The 18,666-nt window shown below is 35.4% G+C and overlaps 2 protein-coding genes across 2 annotated transcripts in view; one reads left to right on the top strand and one right to left on the bottom strand.

Moving 5' to 3' along the window:
• drd2l (dopamine receptor D2 like) overlaps positions 1 to 18,465 on the bottom strand; it is a 25,025-nt gene extending 6,560 nt beyond the window's left edge. Inside the window, exons 1-4 of the mRNA XM_026227885.1 lie at positions 18,213 to 18,465; positions 9,471 to 9,796; positions 8,574 to 8,683; positions 6,738 to 6,874 (exon numbers count right to left, since the gene is read on the bottom strand). Of these exons, the coding sequence (XP_026083670.1) occupies positions 6,738 to 6,874; positions 8,574 to 8,683; positions 9,471 to 9,796; positions 18,213 to 18,240 (601 nt within the window). The 5' untranslated portion in view covers positions 18,241 to 18,465. The remainder of the gene's footprint in view (positions 1 to 6,737; positions 6,875 to 8,573; positions 8,684 to 9,470; positions 9,797 to 18,212) is intronic.
• On the top strand, positions 2,043 to 4,547 carry LOC113059409 (uncharacterized). Its single transcript, XM_026227883.1, has 2 exons — positions 2,043 to 3,740; positions 3,940 to 4,547. Exons 1-2 carry the CDS (start codon positions 2,555 to 2,557, stop codon positions 4,362 to 4,364), a joined length of 1,611 nt encoding a protein of 536 aa, XP_026083668.1. The 5' UTR covers positions 2,043 to 2,554; the 3' UTR covers positions 4,365 to 4,547.
• Positions 18,466 to 18,666: the final 201 nt, after the last annotated feature.

Genomic DNA, 18,666 nt, shown 5'->3' with positions numbered 1-18,666 from the left:
GTGTTATTCTGGATTATTGACTCTATGTGTTTGAGTTAAAATCATCTTAATGCTGGATGTGTTTCAGGTTTTGTCTTCTCCAGATGTTCACTGATGGACTGGAGTGCTGTGGATTATTGGGATGTTTTTATCAGACTCTCATTCTGACGGCACCCATTCACTGCAGAGCAAGTCATGCAATGCTACATTTCTCCAAATCTGACGAAGAAACAAACAAACTCATTCTAATCTCTGATGACCTGAGGGTGAACACATTTCCTATAACGTTCCTATAATTTCCAACTGTTCCAATCAAGGAGTGAAGATAATAAAAGAGTGAATAACATCTTTAGGAATGTTAAGGAAACTTCTAAACCTTGACTCTGACTGTTCTTACTCAATGGAAATGTCACGTTGGATTGAACGCTGCATGTTATATTGTTTCAGATCCTCGTATAGATGCAGGGACAATCTGTGAAGGTCTCTGAAGCAGATCACTCGAGCTGAAGAGGATCTCGTTGAGATTCAGGAGTCATCTTGTGGAAGAACAGGAGGCTTTAACACAAGCGCTCAGAGGCATGAGCAAACATTAAATAAAGAGACGACGCTCTCTCGTGTCAATACCGATGTGCTGCAATCACTACACGTGACATTAATAATAACTAAACTCAACTAGTTCTGCTTTTTTCCTTGAACAACTGCGTTGGAGGACAGAGCGCTTTTCATAAATTACAAGACTTGTAAAATGCTGAAAGAGGTAGAAAGGTAACACACTTTTTAATATCTCAATTGTTCCTGATAGTGTCACGGTTCACAGGTGAACAACAATTTATTAAAATTGTAACCAAAACATAACAGTATTTTTTCCTAAATTAAATTTTTCTGGATTTTCTAGAAATACTAGTTATTAATAGTGCTGTCAAATCGATTAATCGCATTCAAAATAAAAGTTTGTGTTCACATATTATATTTATATATTTATTATGAATATATAAATACACTCACATACATTTTTTTTTATTTTTATTTTATATTTACATGTATATATTAGAGTTGGGGTACTCGAACTCGGACTCGGACTCGAGTCCGGACTCGAGTCCAATTTTGAATGAACTCGGACTTGTCACGCACTCGGTTGAATTTGTACTCGGACTTGACACGGACTTGAACATTTTGGACTCGGAAAATATTCCGAGTACAGTCGAGTCCACGTCATGTGTAACAATAAAACCAGCATAAAATTGAGATGTGAAATTAATTAATGTCTCCCCGTCTGTCATTTTACTGCACCACACCGGCAGGCAGCAGTAGTATATGATCCAATGCTTGCAGACGACACACGCACATCAATCACTGGCTATCAATGTGTGGCTAGGAAGATGTCTTCAAAGTCAGCGATAATTTGTTTTGCTTACGAAAATCATAAAGAATTTATTTGCAAGACATCCGGTAAAAAGAAGCACTCTGCGGATTGCAAATTTTGCAAAACAAATCTTACTGATGTTTCTGGCACGACTTCAAACTTCTACCGACATGTTCAGAGAAAACATAAAGAAAGGTAAGTTGCTTATTATAACTTTTATACCGATTTAAATCCAAATAACATTGTTAGGGCTGGGCGATATGACGCGTCTGTGCGCGCACAAACTTAAATCATGCAGACAGAAATGAGGCCGCCCTCAATGTGCATCATCACTGATGAATTATCAAATGGTTTTACACTTGCACGGTCAAATAAATTCACACACATCATGTCAAAATGTAAGTTTGGCCGAGTATTCATGTAAACAGTCGGTTATCTACATTGGTGTCTTAAGTGAATGTAAACAAAAAGTTGGGAAAAATCGTCAATATCAGTCAAATAAATCTGTTGCCATAATGTTAACAAAATCACTCACTCACTCTACTGATAAATAACTTATTAAATGTAGTGAAATTCAATGTGCATGTCATGTGTTATTTTACATTTAATTGATTTATTTAATTTCAGTAGTATTTACTCTTACTACTCTTTAGACCTACTTGAGAAAACAATAATTGTGAAATAAGATTTTAGTATCGCCCACCCCTAAACATTAGCATTCGGTGATTCCAGTCTTTAATTTAACAAAATGTTAAATATAATTCTTAATGTGGGAAATAATATAAACCCTGCTGATTGAGATTTGTTTTTTACATTTTAGTAAGGAAATTAACATATCACCACAGAAATGCAGGGACTGTAAATGTAATCCTTTTAAATTTAAAATGATTTGCTCTTAATTTAATGTAATTATTTTCTATCAGTTACTTAATGTGATCTGAATTGCAATAACTAGTATTGTTAAAGTTTTCTATTTTTTTCCCCAGAATAAGAGAGTACCAAAGACAGCAAAAACAACCAACAGATGCTGCACAGCCCAGCATTGCAGAATTTGTAAGACCAGACTTGACCAAACAAGCAGTGCAACTTTATGATGCAAGTTCCCCAAGACAACAAGAAATTAATAATGCCATAATTAAGGATCTCCTCATTGGCTGCACTTTACCTCTATCAATTGTTGAAAATCAGCATTTCAGGCATTTCTTGAAAGTAATGGACAACAAATATACTCCCATTGCAAGAAAAACAATCACTGAAAAACACATTCCTTTGTTGGTTGATCAGGTGAAAGATTCAATTAAAAGGAAGCTCCAGACCCAATCATCTGTGTCCATAACTGCTGATATATGGTCTGATCGAACCATGCGGTCCTTCTTCGGTGTTACAGCCCATGGATTAAACCAAGATGGAAATCAGCTGGAATCCTTTCTTTTAGACTGTAGGAGGTTTTGTGGGAGACACAATGGAGACAACATAGCTATGGCATTTGACGAGATCATTGATGAATATAACATAGCAAGTAAAGTCAGGTACATTATAACTGATAATGCAGCCAATATGAAGTGTGCATTCAAAGTCAAGCTACCACAGGAAGAGCAGCTCAGTGATGGCAGTGATGCAGAAGAGGAAAATTTAGATGATGAGAGTCTTTGGGAGGATGTGACCTGGGAAGACGAGACTATCATGGTCAGAACAAGACAAAGGCTGTCATGTTTTGCACATTCTCTGCAATTAGTTGTACATGATGGAATGAAAGAAGCCAAGGCCTTTTCTTCAGCACTTGCCAAAATGTCAAAATTAACCTCATTACTTCACACAAGTACTACATTTAAAGAACGATTTGAGGCTACATTTGGGACAGATAGATCAATTCCTGCAGCTACATCCACACGCTGGAACAGTACATTCAAGCAGCTACAGGCCCTTACAGCACTTGACCATAGGGATCTCACACAAATTTGCAGTTCAGACTTTCAACATGTTCTTTTTTCAGTTCGTGAATGGAATCAACTGAAGGATTTAGTTTCTGTTCTCTTTCCTTTTGCGGAAGCAACAGACCTTACAGAGGGTGAGAAAATGGTCACTATTAGTATGGTGGTCCCCACTGTACTTGATTTAAACACTCATCTGCTCCAAATCTCAGAGTCACGAAGCCATTGCCGGCCACTAGCCACAGCCCTTCGGCAATCACTTTTAAAGAGATTCTCTGGGATCTTTGTGAGAACCAAAATGGTTGAGCAAACTGGGAAAGAGGACCAGTTCAACCATAATGTCTATTTCTTGGCAACAATGCTTGATCCTCAGTTTGGCTTGAACTGGGTTGATCTAGATGTAACCAACAATGAGAGTACAGATTCGGTGAAGAAATTCAGAGAGGATCTGAAAAGAACACTTATAGGTAATTCATTTTATTTGCTTTAATAACCTAAAAATGATATGTCTGCATTTTATTCTGAAGCAAACTTCTTATTTGTTAACTATATACTCTGTACTGCAGAGCATAAAAATATGCAGTAGGCATACAATAATGGTCCTTAGGTCCCTAAATCCAAATGCATTTTAACGTGTGTTATTTGTGCATGTTTCTTATTTTTCAGATACTTTGACTGCAGAAGTTGAGGTCATAGCGGATGGAGACATGTTGCATTCTGGAGGTGATGCTGATGAAACCACAGATTCTCCTCCTGGCAAATGCCCACGACTTCTAGCTCGCTACCGAGCCCACAAGCACCTGAGCCACTCAGCTAAGGATGCATGCATTTCAACTCAGATACACAAGTACTTTGATGCCATTCAAGACACAGACACAAATACAGCACTTGAATTTTGGTCGACAAACAGGGAGAGATTCCCACAGCTTTACTCTCTGGCTGTAAAAGTGCTGTCTATTCCAGCATCCTCTGCACCAGTAGAGCGTGTCTTTAGCAAAGGTGGCCTCATCATGAGACCACATCGTGCACGCTTAACTCATAAAATGGTCACAGCTCTTGTATTTTTGAAAAGCAATATGGCCCTGGTTTAGTGCTTGACTGTGCACTATAGTGCATTTCATGTTCAGTGTTCATTACAACTCGACCAAGAGAGACCAGAGCTGTGTTCAGAAAGGAGTTTGTTGTTGATTAAGCACCGTAATAAAGCTTTAAGTTTGTTATGACTAGCTGATAGATTTAAACTCTAGTCTAAGTATTTCCTCAGCCTATTTAAATGTGGGGGAGAAGCATTAAATAACAACAATATTTAGGACAATATAGTGTGATACAAAAATAAAAAAGGTTCATTTGTATTTTCATGCACTTGAAATACAATAAAAGTTCTATTCTGTATGTACCCTTCTTTTCTTTGAAACCTTTTTTGATAGGAAACTAGTTCCGTTGACATAAAATAAAAATGTTAAATGGCAATGACAAGATGTAATATTGGTATTTTTTATTACATTTTTATATTGACTTTGGTTTAATGGGTTGAAAGGTTAAAATATTAATAGAATGTAAAAATGTACAATACCAATTTATAATCTTTATCATTTAATACCTTTCTGGACTCGGGCGGACTCGACTCGGACTCGGCCTTTAAGAACTCGGACTTGAGTCCAACTCGGCCCCTTTTGGACTCGGACTCGGACTTGGACTCGATGTTTGTGGACTTGGTCTTGACTCGTACTCGACAAAGGTGGACTCGGACCCAACTCTAGTATATATTTATATTCATATAATTTATATATATATATTTTATATATAAACAACACTTTTCTTAAATATGCACATGCATGTGTGTCTATTTATATATACATGATAAAAATATACAGTAAACACACACATATATTATGTAAACTTTTAAAGTTTGTAAACTTTAATGTAAACTTCAAACTTAAAAAACTTTAAAATGTAAACTTTTATTTTGGATGCAATTAATCATTTGAAAGCATTAGTTATTAAACATGTCTAATTAATTAAAATTATGAACCTTAAAAAAAAATCATTAAAAGTTTGACAAATTATTTTTTTCCCCCCGAAAATTAAGTCAAAATTTATTTCGCAAAGTTTATGTTTTCAGTTTTTGTTTTCTTTTCTTGATTCCGCTTTAATGCTTTAATTAAATTTTAATTATTAAAAAAGCATGTCTAACGAATTGAGTTAATAAACATTTAACAATTTAGTAATTTATTAAAATTAATTTTTACAATAACAATAACAATATTTTTTTTTCCGATTTAATTTATGATTTATGATTTAATACAAATTTATTATCAAAAACGGTGACAACCAAATAAAGGCATAAAAATAATGAAATTAATGAAAATTTTACACATTTAATTAGATGAAAATTAACACCCCTTTTTTCGTTAAACAGCTTTACTGTTAAAATTAAAATACGTTAGATAAAAAAGTTTTAATAAATTAAACTTTACAATAAAATAACGTCTGAATCGCATTATTATTACTTTAAGAAGCACATTTTTACTATTAAAGAATAACATATTTTTGTCATAATGTCTTCAAATTAAACCAAACTTTTATTTTGACAGGATGTAGTGGGCATCTATTGATTTCTGTGTAGTTTTTCCCCAATTAAATCCGATCCATCTGTAATAACTCCCGCTGAGCTAAACACACGTGTTTCGGGATCGCCTGGAGGAGGAGATGTGATTCCCGAATCCTTACATTTAATCATATATGAGAGCTGATCTTCAAAACTTTAACACAAAGGAGAAACACGAATATCACCCGGAGTGAGGACATGATAATAATGCACAGAGGGAAACCTCATTAGGAGCTCATGAATCCAGCCACGTTCCTCTGGAAGGAGATCAGCTCTAAAGTTCACAGTGGAGAGCCGAAGGAAGAGAAACATTAGATTAAACTCGACGGGACGCGAGTTTCACAAGGTCATTCGGGGATGGAGCATCATTAGGGCCTGTTAACTCTGTAAAGCCTGACATTTAAAATAATAGTCAGAAAAATATATTTTTTAAAAATGGAACAGTTTAGTGCACCTCTAGACAAAATATTTTTTTCAAATCTAATAAATTTTGCATATTTTTGGTGGTCATCATAGTTGATCCATCGGGCTTTTATGGCTCGTGTAGGCCGACATCGTGAGAATATAAACGGGAAATAAAAAAAACACTTATTCAGAGACTCAAACTGAGCAAAACATGATTGATGGAGAATCAAGTAAAGCTGAGCTGCTTCAGTCCAGGAAGAGTTCATCTGGAGATATTACTGACCTTATTCTGACCTTTACTTGATCACAAACAGGAAAGATTTGACTAGAGCTACACTAAAAGATAAGAAATTATAGGATTAATATTGAACATATTTAAAGAAACATATTGCACATGTCCCTCATTGACTAGTTGTGACGTCCAGGTGTGTGTGTGTGTGTGTGTGTGTACCTGTGTTGTTGAGTCCGAACAGCAGCGGGCAGGAGATAGCGAAGGACAGGAACCAGACGATAGCGATCATCAGAGCCACACGTCTTCTGGAGCTGTAGCGTGTGTTGTAGAGTAACGGCATGGCAACAGCCGTGTACCTGCTCATCAACACACGTCACACATTGACATGAAGAATTACTGATGCAACACATATAATATTACAGTGATGACAGACAAGGAGGATAGAAACAATTAAATAATTGTTTACTACTCTCTGAATACCAAGTGTGCACTAAGAACTCTATGCAGTAATAAACAACGCAAGCAGTAGCATTCAACATTGTTGTCACATGACCTTATATTAATTTGAGGAGCATCTAGATGTCAACTTGGAAATAAAGCAATTTTGTGTTCCTAATCCAAAAAAAAAAAAAATAGAAATAATCAAAAAATATAAATTTTTTTTAATATTTATTTCTATATAAATATCTATATTTTTTCTAGCAAATTGGTAAAAACAATACAAATACTCCAGAAAAAATAATAATAAAGCTATTTTGCATTCTTAATCAATTTGGAAAAAATAGAAATAGTAAAAAAAAAAAAAAATAGAAAAAATATATAGAAATATTTTTATATAAATAAATTTGGATACAAATAAAAATATATAATAATAATAATAATAATAATACTGCAAAAAATATGCTATTTTGCTATCTTAATGATTATAAAAATAGAAATAATAAAAATAGAAATAATATAGAAATAATTTTTTCTTTATTTTTCCAGATTTTATTTAACTTCTTTCTCTCTCTATATATATCTCTCTCTCTAACGTTAATTTAATATTATTATATTTTATATACAGTAATATACACAGTTGGATAATTTTTTTAAACTGTTTGTCGGTCAAAATAGAATTAGTCAAATAGAAATGTTGCAGTTGATTTAACTTTATCTTTTTTTTTTATAAATAAATAAAAAATAAATAAAATATTAAAAACTCTTTTATGTTTTATTGTTTTGGGCTGTCTGATCAAGTACTGAGTCAAAAACAGGGTTGCAAAGGGGCGGGAAAATTCCAGTAAAAAGTTTCTGAAATTTACCTAACACATTAAATTAGGGAACAGTATTCACTATTAGCTAGCTGGCTATTAGCATATTATTGGCTGTTTATCAGTACTTATAAAGCACATATTATTGAATGAGCATATTCTACATCCCTTAGTGTTTGTTGCCTTTCAGAATGGCTTTCTTATGTTGGTCCCTAAACAGGGTGGTAACACCCCTAATAACTACAACAACATCTAACTTACTATCAACTAAACCATCATTCATCTCCAAAAGAAGGGTTTCATACGACAGAATACAGCTCAATACCAACTGAAGGTCTGCTGGATGATCAATAGAAACCGATTCATTTATTGAGACGCTTGAGAAGTTATAAAGATCGTGCAGAACATGAGCAATCCAGCATTCGACAAAAGTCATTTCCGTTTAGATGAGAAATGAATTGGTTGGACTTGAATAGTCAAGTTGTGAGGTACAGTAATGATGTGTTACGCTTTCATTACGGCCAAAATCATCCACGATGTGAGTCGAAGCACTTGACGTGCAGCTCGTTACGCATGCTTCTCGATTTTCCAGCACGGGTTTAATGAGGAGCAGCACTCGCTAAATTTCCCCGCAAGCAGAAAAAGCGCCTCAAACACACTGCAGGATTTATAATTCATGATCTCCTCCGCCTCGCATTGGCCTGGAGTGCATTTAAACCAAAGATAAATTCAGGTCAAGCGAAGCCACAAACAAACGCTGAGGAAAAACCGAGTAGTTTGCAGAGCGGGCCGGACGGGTCACCTGTCGATGCTGATGGCACACAGGTTGAGGATGCTGGCGGTGCACATCATGACGTCCAGCGTGAGCAGAATATCACAGTGGATCCGACTGAACCTCCATTCACCCACAACCTACACACACGAGAGGAATCAGCACAGAACCGGAACACACACTGGCCGTGAGCCGGCCAATCAGAGAGCAGGAGACCCTATGATTGACATGTGAAGTGACCAATCACAGTTGGTTTGGCTCTTAAGGCCGTAAATCATTATCAATATAAAAATTTGGCTTAACTTGAGAAAATAGGGATAACTATTCTACAGCAGAATTTACTTTTCATATAATATTAATAATAATTATATTATATTATAAATAATTTATGATAATAATAATAATAATATAAATAATGTAAATTTTTATTTTTTAGCTAATTTTTGTATTAAATCCTGAAAAATTAAAACAGACAACACAGAATTTATGATGAAAAACTAAAATGGGGGAAAAAAAATTAATCCAGAAAAATTAAGAGAAAAAACTAATTTAAGGGAAACAAAAAAATAGGGCTCTAAAAATTATAAATGGTAAATTGTATAAGTTTCATCATTTCAATTAATCAGACTAGAACCCAGAAAAAATACAGCATTTGAGAAAAATATTAAATAATTTGGTAATGTAAAAATTTAAATTAAAAAAAGTTTAAATTGATGGCTAAAATGTAATGTAACCGTTAAAATGTAATCCAGAAAAACTGAAAAAAAAAAAAAAAAAAGAGAATCCAGAAAAAAGGTAGGGGAAGAAAACAGCATCTGGGAAAGACTACAACAATTAGGGATTTCATAGAGCTCTACTTCTGTGCTCATCAGGGCTGCAACTACATTGAATTACCAATAAAACTGACCAATCACAACGTCCACTGACCTCCAGATAGACGCCCCAGGGCATCACCAGCGTGGCCAGGAGCAGGTCGGACACGGCCAGAGACACGATCAGGTAATTAGTGGTGGTCTGCAGCGCTTTCTCTCGGGACACAGCCACACACACCAGAACGTTTCCAAACACCACGCAAAAAATCAACAACACCAACAGCACGGCGTAGAAGTTATACGGCGGAGACGAGGGAGACGGAGACACCGAGCAGTTCGTCTGCGGGAGAAACGAGGACGGAGACGGATCTGGGCTGGGAGAAGCGCTGGGGACGCCGTCTTCAGTCATGTTCAGAGGCATTATGAAGCTCCGCTGCGCACCTGAGAAGATGTGGAATTAAAACAATTAATGCTGAAAATTACAATTCTGTCATTATTTCCTCATTAAACCATTTTGTACTGTTCATAGATATTTCCCATGAGCACGAGCTGTAACACAAACATCCAACTGATGCACTTTATTATTAGTATATAAGACAAATCCAGGGTTATTATAACTTCATTCTTTAAAAAAAATGATAACATTATTTTTTTTTGTTGAAAATATAATACAAAATATAAAATAAAATAAATATAAAATATAAAGTTAACTTTAACAAAAAACATAAAGTTAATAAGCGCCACCTGCCAGTGTTCATAAGTGCTTTGTTTACAGCGGTAACCAAGGAAACAGTTTAAGCTCCACCTACCGCAGTGTTCGTAAGTGCTTTGTTTACAGCGGTAACCAAGGAAACAGTTTAAGCTCCACCTGCCAGTGTTCATAAGTGCTTTGTTTACAGCGGTAACCAAGGAAACAGTTTAAGCTCCACCTACCGCAGTGTTCATAAGTGCTTTGTTTACAGCGGTAACCAAGGAAACAGTTTAAGCTCCACCTGCCAGTGTTCATAAATGCTTTGTTTCCAGCGGCAACCAAGGAAACGCTTTAAGCTCCACCTACCGCAGTGTTCGTAAGTGCTTTGTTTACAGCGGTAACCAAGGAAACGCTTTAAGCTCCACCTGCTGCAGTGTTCACAAGCGCTTTGTTTACAGCGGTAACCAAGGAAACAGTTTAAGCTCCACCTTCTGGCAGAGAGTGAATCTGTGTCTCGTTCAGCTCGTTTGCTGTTTCTGCTTAATGCTGATATTTTTTATGCATAGTTTCACAAAACTGAAGCCAGATCATTCTATTTTTGCTACAAATTTCGGAATTATACAATCTAATTTAGATTCAAATCTGCTCATGTTGTGTGTATGCAACATCTATGTTTTTTGTCATGTGGTAGGAAAATAATTGCACACTAGTGTTCCAATAAGCCACTTTGAAACTCTCCTGTTATTTCATTTATTTTTTAATAAACGTTATGAACAGAAGTTAAATTGTGTCAAAAATCTTAAAAAAGAAAAAAAAAATCATGAATTGAATCGTGAAATTAAAATCGTGAATCAAATCGAATCGTGAGTTCAGTGAATTGTTACATCACCATCAGTGAAACTAAAGCAACATTGAGCTAGTCTCTTTCAAATTAAAGAACTGGTTAGTTGTAGTTAACAGCTTTATATGACATGTTTTCTGCTTTTACTATTATTGCCCACTGAACAGCACGTCATTACATCACTGGAGAAAAAACGACATCCATTTATTTTAGGTTTGAAAGGCAAGAACATTCAATGCTATTTCTGTTCAATCTTTTTACCAGCGCACACACATGATCAGACCTTCAGTGTATGAAAGCACAACTTCTCATTAGTTGCCATTTTGCAAGCACTTCAGTGGAAGTGGCGCGAGCGCAGGACTAATTGCATTGGCGAGCCGCTCTGGTGGCATCAAGGGCTTCGCTCAAGGGAACGAACGTGATGCTACAAGCAAGTTATCTCCAGCACGACTGCAGCTACACGCAGAACAGTCACGCATGAGTCACGTAACGCCAGGGTTTTTAAATTAACAGTCTATTGAAACTATTGAATAAACACCCCTTGATCGCATATGATTTCAACCTGTGAAGGTTTGTCATGCACTGTTCAGCTCACAGTCCTCTAAAAACTTAAGTGTAAAAACATTTCACAGTAACAGTTCAGAAAATACTGCATGCAATGTTCAATGCACTGATGAATTCATGTGCTACGGTCAAATTGATCCACAATCGATTTTAAAATACTGGTTAAATTATTTATTATGTCTTGAAATTTGGCTAATATTTTTCATTTAGAGTCATGAATGTGCATGTAAAGTTTCGACAAATCAATGTGTTTTGGAAAGTCTGTATAAAAATTGTTACTACTTTTACGTTTGATCAGTTTGACGCTTAATTTTCAATGTGCCCAAAATACTAGGTAATCTATTTATTTCTTCTTGAAATTTGGTAAATGTTTTTAACCTAGAGTTATAAATATGCGTGCAAAATGTTGGCACATAGATGTGTTTCGGAAAAGCTGTACAAAATTTTATGCAACTTTTGTGTTGGGGTCAATTTAACCGACACTTGATTTTCAAAGTGCTCTAAATACTGTTTAAACTATTGATTTCTTCTTGAGATTTGGTGAATATTTTCAGGTTTGGATTATGGATCTGCATGCAAAGTTTTGTCCCACAGATGCGTTTTGGAAAGGCTGTGCAAGAATTGTTGCAACTTTTGTGTTGGGTCGGTTTGAGCCACACTCAATATTCAAACAGTTTGAAATGCTGATTAACCTATGAATTTATTCTTGATATTTGGTGTATATTTTATATTTAGGGTCATATAATATAGGCACAAATATTGTAAGATTCTTGTGGTTACTGGCAGCTCAACGTACAAATACTCACTACGAGTAGTCAATAGTTTGTTAGTAGTAGTCAAAAAAAATAGTTTGAGCAGTTAATTTTAGCATAAAATATCAAATTATGATTTTTGTCAAATACCAAGGACACCAATGTGGGCCCATGACACAAAAGGGCAGCAGTTCATTTAAACAAATTATGCAAATGAGACTGCAGCTGTGAGGCAGTGAAGCAGACGCTCCGACCCTAATTAAAGGGAAAGCGGCACTCTTTCCAAAGGGAATCGGTTCTCATCCCCACGTCTGTTAATCAGGAATCACTCAAGACAATACGCCCTGATGAGAGCCCTCGTGTCTGTATTAGATCTGAGCGCTGATGAATCTCTCATTACATAGACACAAACACTGATCGCTGATGAGAAAATGATAATCAAGAATTAGCTAATGAATGTCTACGCTCCAGAAATTAATAGTTCTGCGTGCCGTTCCATTTTGCAGTGGAATAATTGCATCCTAATCTAATAATCACCTCCATCTCTTGAAATGTCTGCAGCTGATGATCAGTTTTAATGGCTGCGTCTCAGCTGTCTCGTGAAAACATGTCACTGCACTTATAACCAGAAAATAAATAAGAAATTAGATTTTTGCTTGATTATAGCACTTTTTTGCTTTGTGACATGATATGTAGCATTGCATCTCTTGCTCAGCAATGGATGCTCTGCAGTGAATGGGTGCCGTCAGAATTAGAGTCCGAACAGCTGATAAAAACTGATTCAGACCAGAACACTTTTCCACTGGAGGAAATGTTATTATGGATTATGGACTCTATGTATTTTAGTTAAAATCATCTTAATGCTGGATGTGTTTCAGGTTTTGTCTTCTCCAGATGTTCACTGATGGACTGGAGTGCTGTGGATTATTGTGATGTGTTTATCAGCTGTTTGGACTTTCGATCTGACGGCACCCATTCACTGCAGAGCAAGTGATGCAATGCTAAATTTCTACAAATCTGACGAAGAAACTAACTCATCAACTTCTCTTATGACCTGAGGGTGAGGCCATTTTTATTTTTGTGTTTGCAGTCACTTTTTAAGTTTTCTGAATTTGTCAATCCTCCCCACTTGCTATCTGGGGAATTAACTCAGCGCTCTGATTGGTCTAATTTGTAACCATGTTTTTGCATAGTTTAGAGCGACAAATCATAATTTGAGGTCAAAATGTGTACATGTTGGCAGGGGCAGATCTACCAGGGTGGCATAGGGTGGCAAATGCCCAGTTGGCAGCAACGAATTAAAGGTTTTGCCAATTTGAAAATTTACTAGCGCTAATCTTTCGTGATTCGTGATCCTGCTCCGAACTCCCGAACTGATTCAAATGATTCGCGATCCCCAAACTGACTCAAATAATTCGCCAACCCGCTTTGAACTCCTGAACTGACTCAAATGATTCGCGAACCCGCTACGAACTCCCGAACTGATTCAAATGATTCGCGATCCCCAAACTGACTCAAATGATTCGCCAACCCGCTTTGAACTCCTGAACTGACTCAAATGATTCGCGAACCCGCTCCGAACTCCCGAACTGATTCAAATGATTCGCGATCCCCAAACTGACTCAAATGATTCGCGAACCCGCTACGAACTCCCGAACAGATTCAAATGATTCGCGATCCCCAAACTGACTCAAATGATTCGCGAACCCGCTACGAACTCCCGAACTGATTCAAATGATTTGCGATCCCCAAACTGACTCAAATGATTCGCCAACCCGTTTTGAACTCCCGAACTGACTCAAACGATTCGCGAACCCGCTCAGAGCTCCCGAACTGATTCAAATGATTGGCGACCCCCCCCCCCCCCCCCCCTAAAAAAAAAACCACAACAAAAAAAAACCACAAATAAAGTTGGCTTGACATTGGACGTTGGACGAGTCTCAATTTAGGGACCGTCTCTAAAGTTTCATGCGATATTGGTATGCACTTTTCTAACATCAGTAGCATTTGAAGAGAATGACTTATAGTCATTCAAAACAACTGTAATTGTTTATGTAGGTGTCAGCTATAATGTACAATTGAATTAAATGTTTGATATTTATTAAAATCTGTAAATCATATGTAAATTATGCTACTCTTTCACATGGGCTCAAACTCAAATTTTAAGCTCAATAGCATTTGAGGAGAAAGACTTGCAGTCATAAAACAATTGTAATGTGTTCATTTAGGTGTCAGCTACAATGCACACCTTATACATGTTTAATATATATTAAAATAAAGTATAAATAATTTAGGTAAAAACGAGGCCCGTTTATCACTTTCAGGCACATTCCTGTGAATTTTTTTTTTTCAGGTTCCCTTACGAAAATTACCCATGGTTTTAACAATAACACCACAAATCATTGTTCTTGTAGCCATGGTAACTGCAAATTAACCATCGTTTTGTTACTTCAAATAATAATTAATTTACAAAGTATTAATATACTGTAATATTTTTTTTTTTGTTGCTGCTATAAAAACAGACCTAAGCCATCAATAGCCTTTAAAATGACTTAAAATGCATTATATAAAAAATAATGAGGCAATAATGATTGGTTAATAATAACACTGTTACAATACATAATGTAGGCAAATACAAAACAAACAATTTATGTACATGTTATTACAAATGCCATGTGATTGCTGCTGTAACACTTACAGGACGATCAAATCCTTGTTTAGGATACTGACCAAACATTTCATTCAAATATTCACTTAATCTTTCATTTCTGGACACCTTTTTGCTATAGATGACACAGGCTTTATAATTTCTTCAACAAAAAAACGTGCATATCACAACCTTTACAAAAATAAACCATGGTTTTATCCTTTTGCATGATTTCTGAATGCTTGAGACTATAAAATAAATTAGAGTCATAATAAAGTTATAGCCACAGGTAAATGTCGAGAGCTACAATTGTGATTTGTAAATAATACAATTTATTCATTTAGTTTTTTATTTGATTAAGGTTCTACACATCTCTACTACACACACACACACACACACACACACACACACACACACTGAAGCAAGCGTGTTGTTTTCAGATCTTCACTATATTAACACATGATGTAAGCTACACATGTGCACGTCAGCACACTATGAGAGGATTTCACCATTTCATTTGATAAAACTATCGTCATTCATTCATATCGTATACACAGACTGACAGAAATGGCAATGTCTTTACGACAACCTGTCAAAATAAAATTTTGGTATAACTTGAATAAATATAGTACTATTGCACAGTAGAGTATGCTATACTTCCTATTAGCTAATAATAATAGTTTATTAATAAACACAGAAACTCTACAACTCACAACTACAACTCACCAAGTAAAAGTTTGGTCTAACTCAAAGAAATTATGTAAGGAATTGCTTAGTAAAATATACTTAAAAAAATATATACTAAAACATTATTTTAAAGGAATATCACACAAGTTTTCACAGATGTTTTAATTGAAACTTGCCAAAACAATAACACCATATTTTTCAGAAACAATTTCTAAAAGTACATTTGTATTTGTGCCTATAATGTTTATTTATTAATTATTATTGTCAGCTAATAAAAGCTATGCTTCAGGACCATATTCATATAACATCTAAGGCTAAATGTAGCTCTTGACTGGTTGAGTTAGATGATGATTAACACTAAACTGTAGAAAATCAGTTTAGTCTCCCCAGCTGGAAATGGCTGTTAAAGTCTTGTTTTTCTTATAATAAATTGACATATTGATAACACTGAATCTTTTATAATGCTCTTAATGACATGTTGATGCATACTGTATGCATTAGTGAGTGTGTGGTGCTTATGGGGTATGGTCACTTATTCCTTATATGTTTGTAATGTTTGTTATAACTGTTTCAAATGCAAGACATTGATTGCATGAGATTAAGTTTGTAAATGATAGCTGTGTCCTTTTGTAGTGTGCACATATATTTATCATCAAACTGTGATAACTGTGACTAAATTCAGTATATATACGTCTGTCATATGTTGCCACCCCTCAAAAATTCCTGCCCCCTTCTCGCCACCCCATCAATATTTTTCTAGATCCGCCTCTGCATGTTGGCATAGTTTGCATTTCACCTCTTCAACTGAAACCGTTTGTTTTTTTTCTCTGAGAAAGCAAATGTAGGTCAGGACTTTATTTTATCCAGGAATGGGTTTAATGGTAAAACATGTCTATATGACAGGCATCTGATGAAGCAAGTTATTACATTTACGTGAAACATTATGACCAGGAATGCTCATCAAGAAAGCGTTCACGCTTTCACATTGACCTGCAGTATGAACATATTCTTGACAGGTTTCCTGAGATTCAGGGTTTGAGGTTCTCGTTGCTTGTGGAGCGCACATGAATCTTTTACGGTGGACGATAATAAGGATCTCATCTGTAGCAGGAGAATCTGTCACTCGTTATAAGAGCCTCAACGGCTTCATTAACCACCGCAGAGCTCAGATTCAGATCCATATTTTAGCAGTTCTCTTGAACAACAAAGAGTTTAATAGATACATGAACATAAGAATGTGTGCAGTTGTAACTATATAAACTGTAGGACACATAATGTGTCCTGAAATAGATGCACAGATAAAAACAAAACATGCATTTCCTTATAACTTCGAGATTATTGCATGCATAAATGCGTGTACAGCTGAAGTGAGCACACAATAGGAATTGTGGAGTCAGTGATTGTTCACAGATACGCCATTGTTGCATTGAATATAAGCACGATCACAACGTGTGCATTAAATGTGACATGTTTTTGTTTTGTTGTGAGGTGAGGACTCGTGATCAGGGATGTGCATAAACTCAAATAAATCTACAAATGTTATTAGAGCACCAGACAACTGATCAAGAGCCAAAGAGGCAAGTGTTTTCTTAGGAAATGTGCATAATCTTACAGTAATGTAAACCGGAGGAAAAGACAAAAAGTCTGAACAAACAGGGATTTAAACATGGAAAAAAACAGTTTAATATATAAATATATATTTAAAAGAGAAACACTATAGTTCATGTACATCAAAGAGACGTCTATTTGACTTCTACTAGATGTATTTTTCAGAGCGTTTGCTCATCTGTAATACATCTATAGGACGTTTCCTATCAGATGTCAAACAGACGTTTAGAATATGCCTTTAAGACGTTGATTTAGAAAGAATCTTAAAATCTTAAAGACGTCTGTCAGATGTTTGTAGACAGCAGATGCTTTCCAGATGAAGCATTCTTTACAGACGTATTCATCTTTGCAGATGTATTCACTATGCATTTAAATTCAGTTTAAGTTTCATAATTTTAAATAAAAATGTCTAATATCACTGGTTATTTAAAGCAGAATCATTTTCATTATTGATCTCAGACATTTGGACATTAGCTTACATGATTTTTCAGTACAACATAAATTTTCTATGACTTTAAATAATTAATGTGCAAGTGTCAGTATTAATCGGGAATCGATCGAACAAAACAAACACCTGTAAAAAAACCGCTTGGAGATGGGGCATGCTGTCACTTTGTATTATTTATTTAACTTTAGTCAATATTTTTAAAGGAATTTACTTTTTTAAAGTACTGTAGAGTCCACTAATCCCAATTTCGGGGCATGTTGTCCCACTATATGGTGTACGTTTATAATTTCTGCTGAAATTTAACGGTATAAACAATTATGAAATAATAAACGTCAAAGGAAATAGGTATTACAATTAATATATATATATATATATATATATATATATATATATATATATATATATATATATATATAATCTACTAAAATTGAACTTGTGACAATTTGCCCCATATTGTCAATTATGAAGAAGAAGAAAAGATCGTTCCGAGCATCTTGGGTTATTCTACATCCAAAATATAATGCCTTAATAACCAACATGCAAAACAAGTGCTAGAAAAAAGTACTTTAATGCCCAAAGTTATTAAATACAGACTACTTCCGGAGCAAAAACAACTTACTGTCATTCAGCAGGAGCTTGTCGCGCATCCCAACAGTCCTACAAGGAAACAACAGAAAATTCGTTCATATTAATGGAGAACCAGAATACAGATCTGACTGAAGATGGTGCAGCCGATCTCTGCTCATTTTCGCGCGCTCTGTTCCTCAGGCGCGCGCCTCCTCCTCCCTCAGATGCTCCTGCTCATTATTCAACTGATTTATATTCGTTTACTTCAAGTTATTATCGCCATAAAATAAACTAAAAAGACACTGCTAAAATAAACCACCTTAATAGCCATAACTCACGAGGCTTTGCGGCTGATAAAAACTAATAACGTTTCTTTATTTGCACAGATTGTCAGTTTAAATCAAAAGAAACCGTTTAAGTTGTGTTTGTTTTAAATGTATGAGCCGCGATAAGAGCCGTTGATAAACGCACACGTGACCACACAATTTAAATTAACGCGCCAAATT

The sequence above is a fragment of the Carassius auratus genome, chromosome 41 (genome assembly GCF_003368295.1).
Source record: "Carassius auratus strain Wakin chromosome 41, ASM336829v1, whole genome shotgun sequence".
NCBI classification, from domain to species: Eukaryota; Metazoa; Chordata; class Actinopteri; order Cypriniformes; family Cyprinidae; genus Carassius; species Carassius auratus.
This window is presented reverse-complemented; position numbering and strand designations above follow the sequence as displayed.

Coding starts and splice junctions, on each gene's coding strand:
- LOC113059409 (XM_026227883.1), top strand. CDS start 2,555: ATGGACAACAAATATACTCCCATTGCAAGAAAAACAATCACTGAAAAA. Junction 3,741..3,939: donor TCTGAAAAGAACACTTATAG/GTAATTCATTTT, acceptor CTTATTTTTCAG/ATACTTTGACTGCAGAAGTT.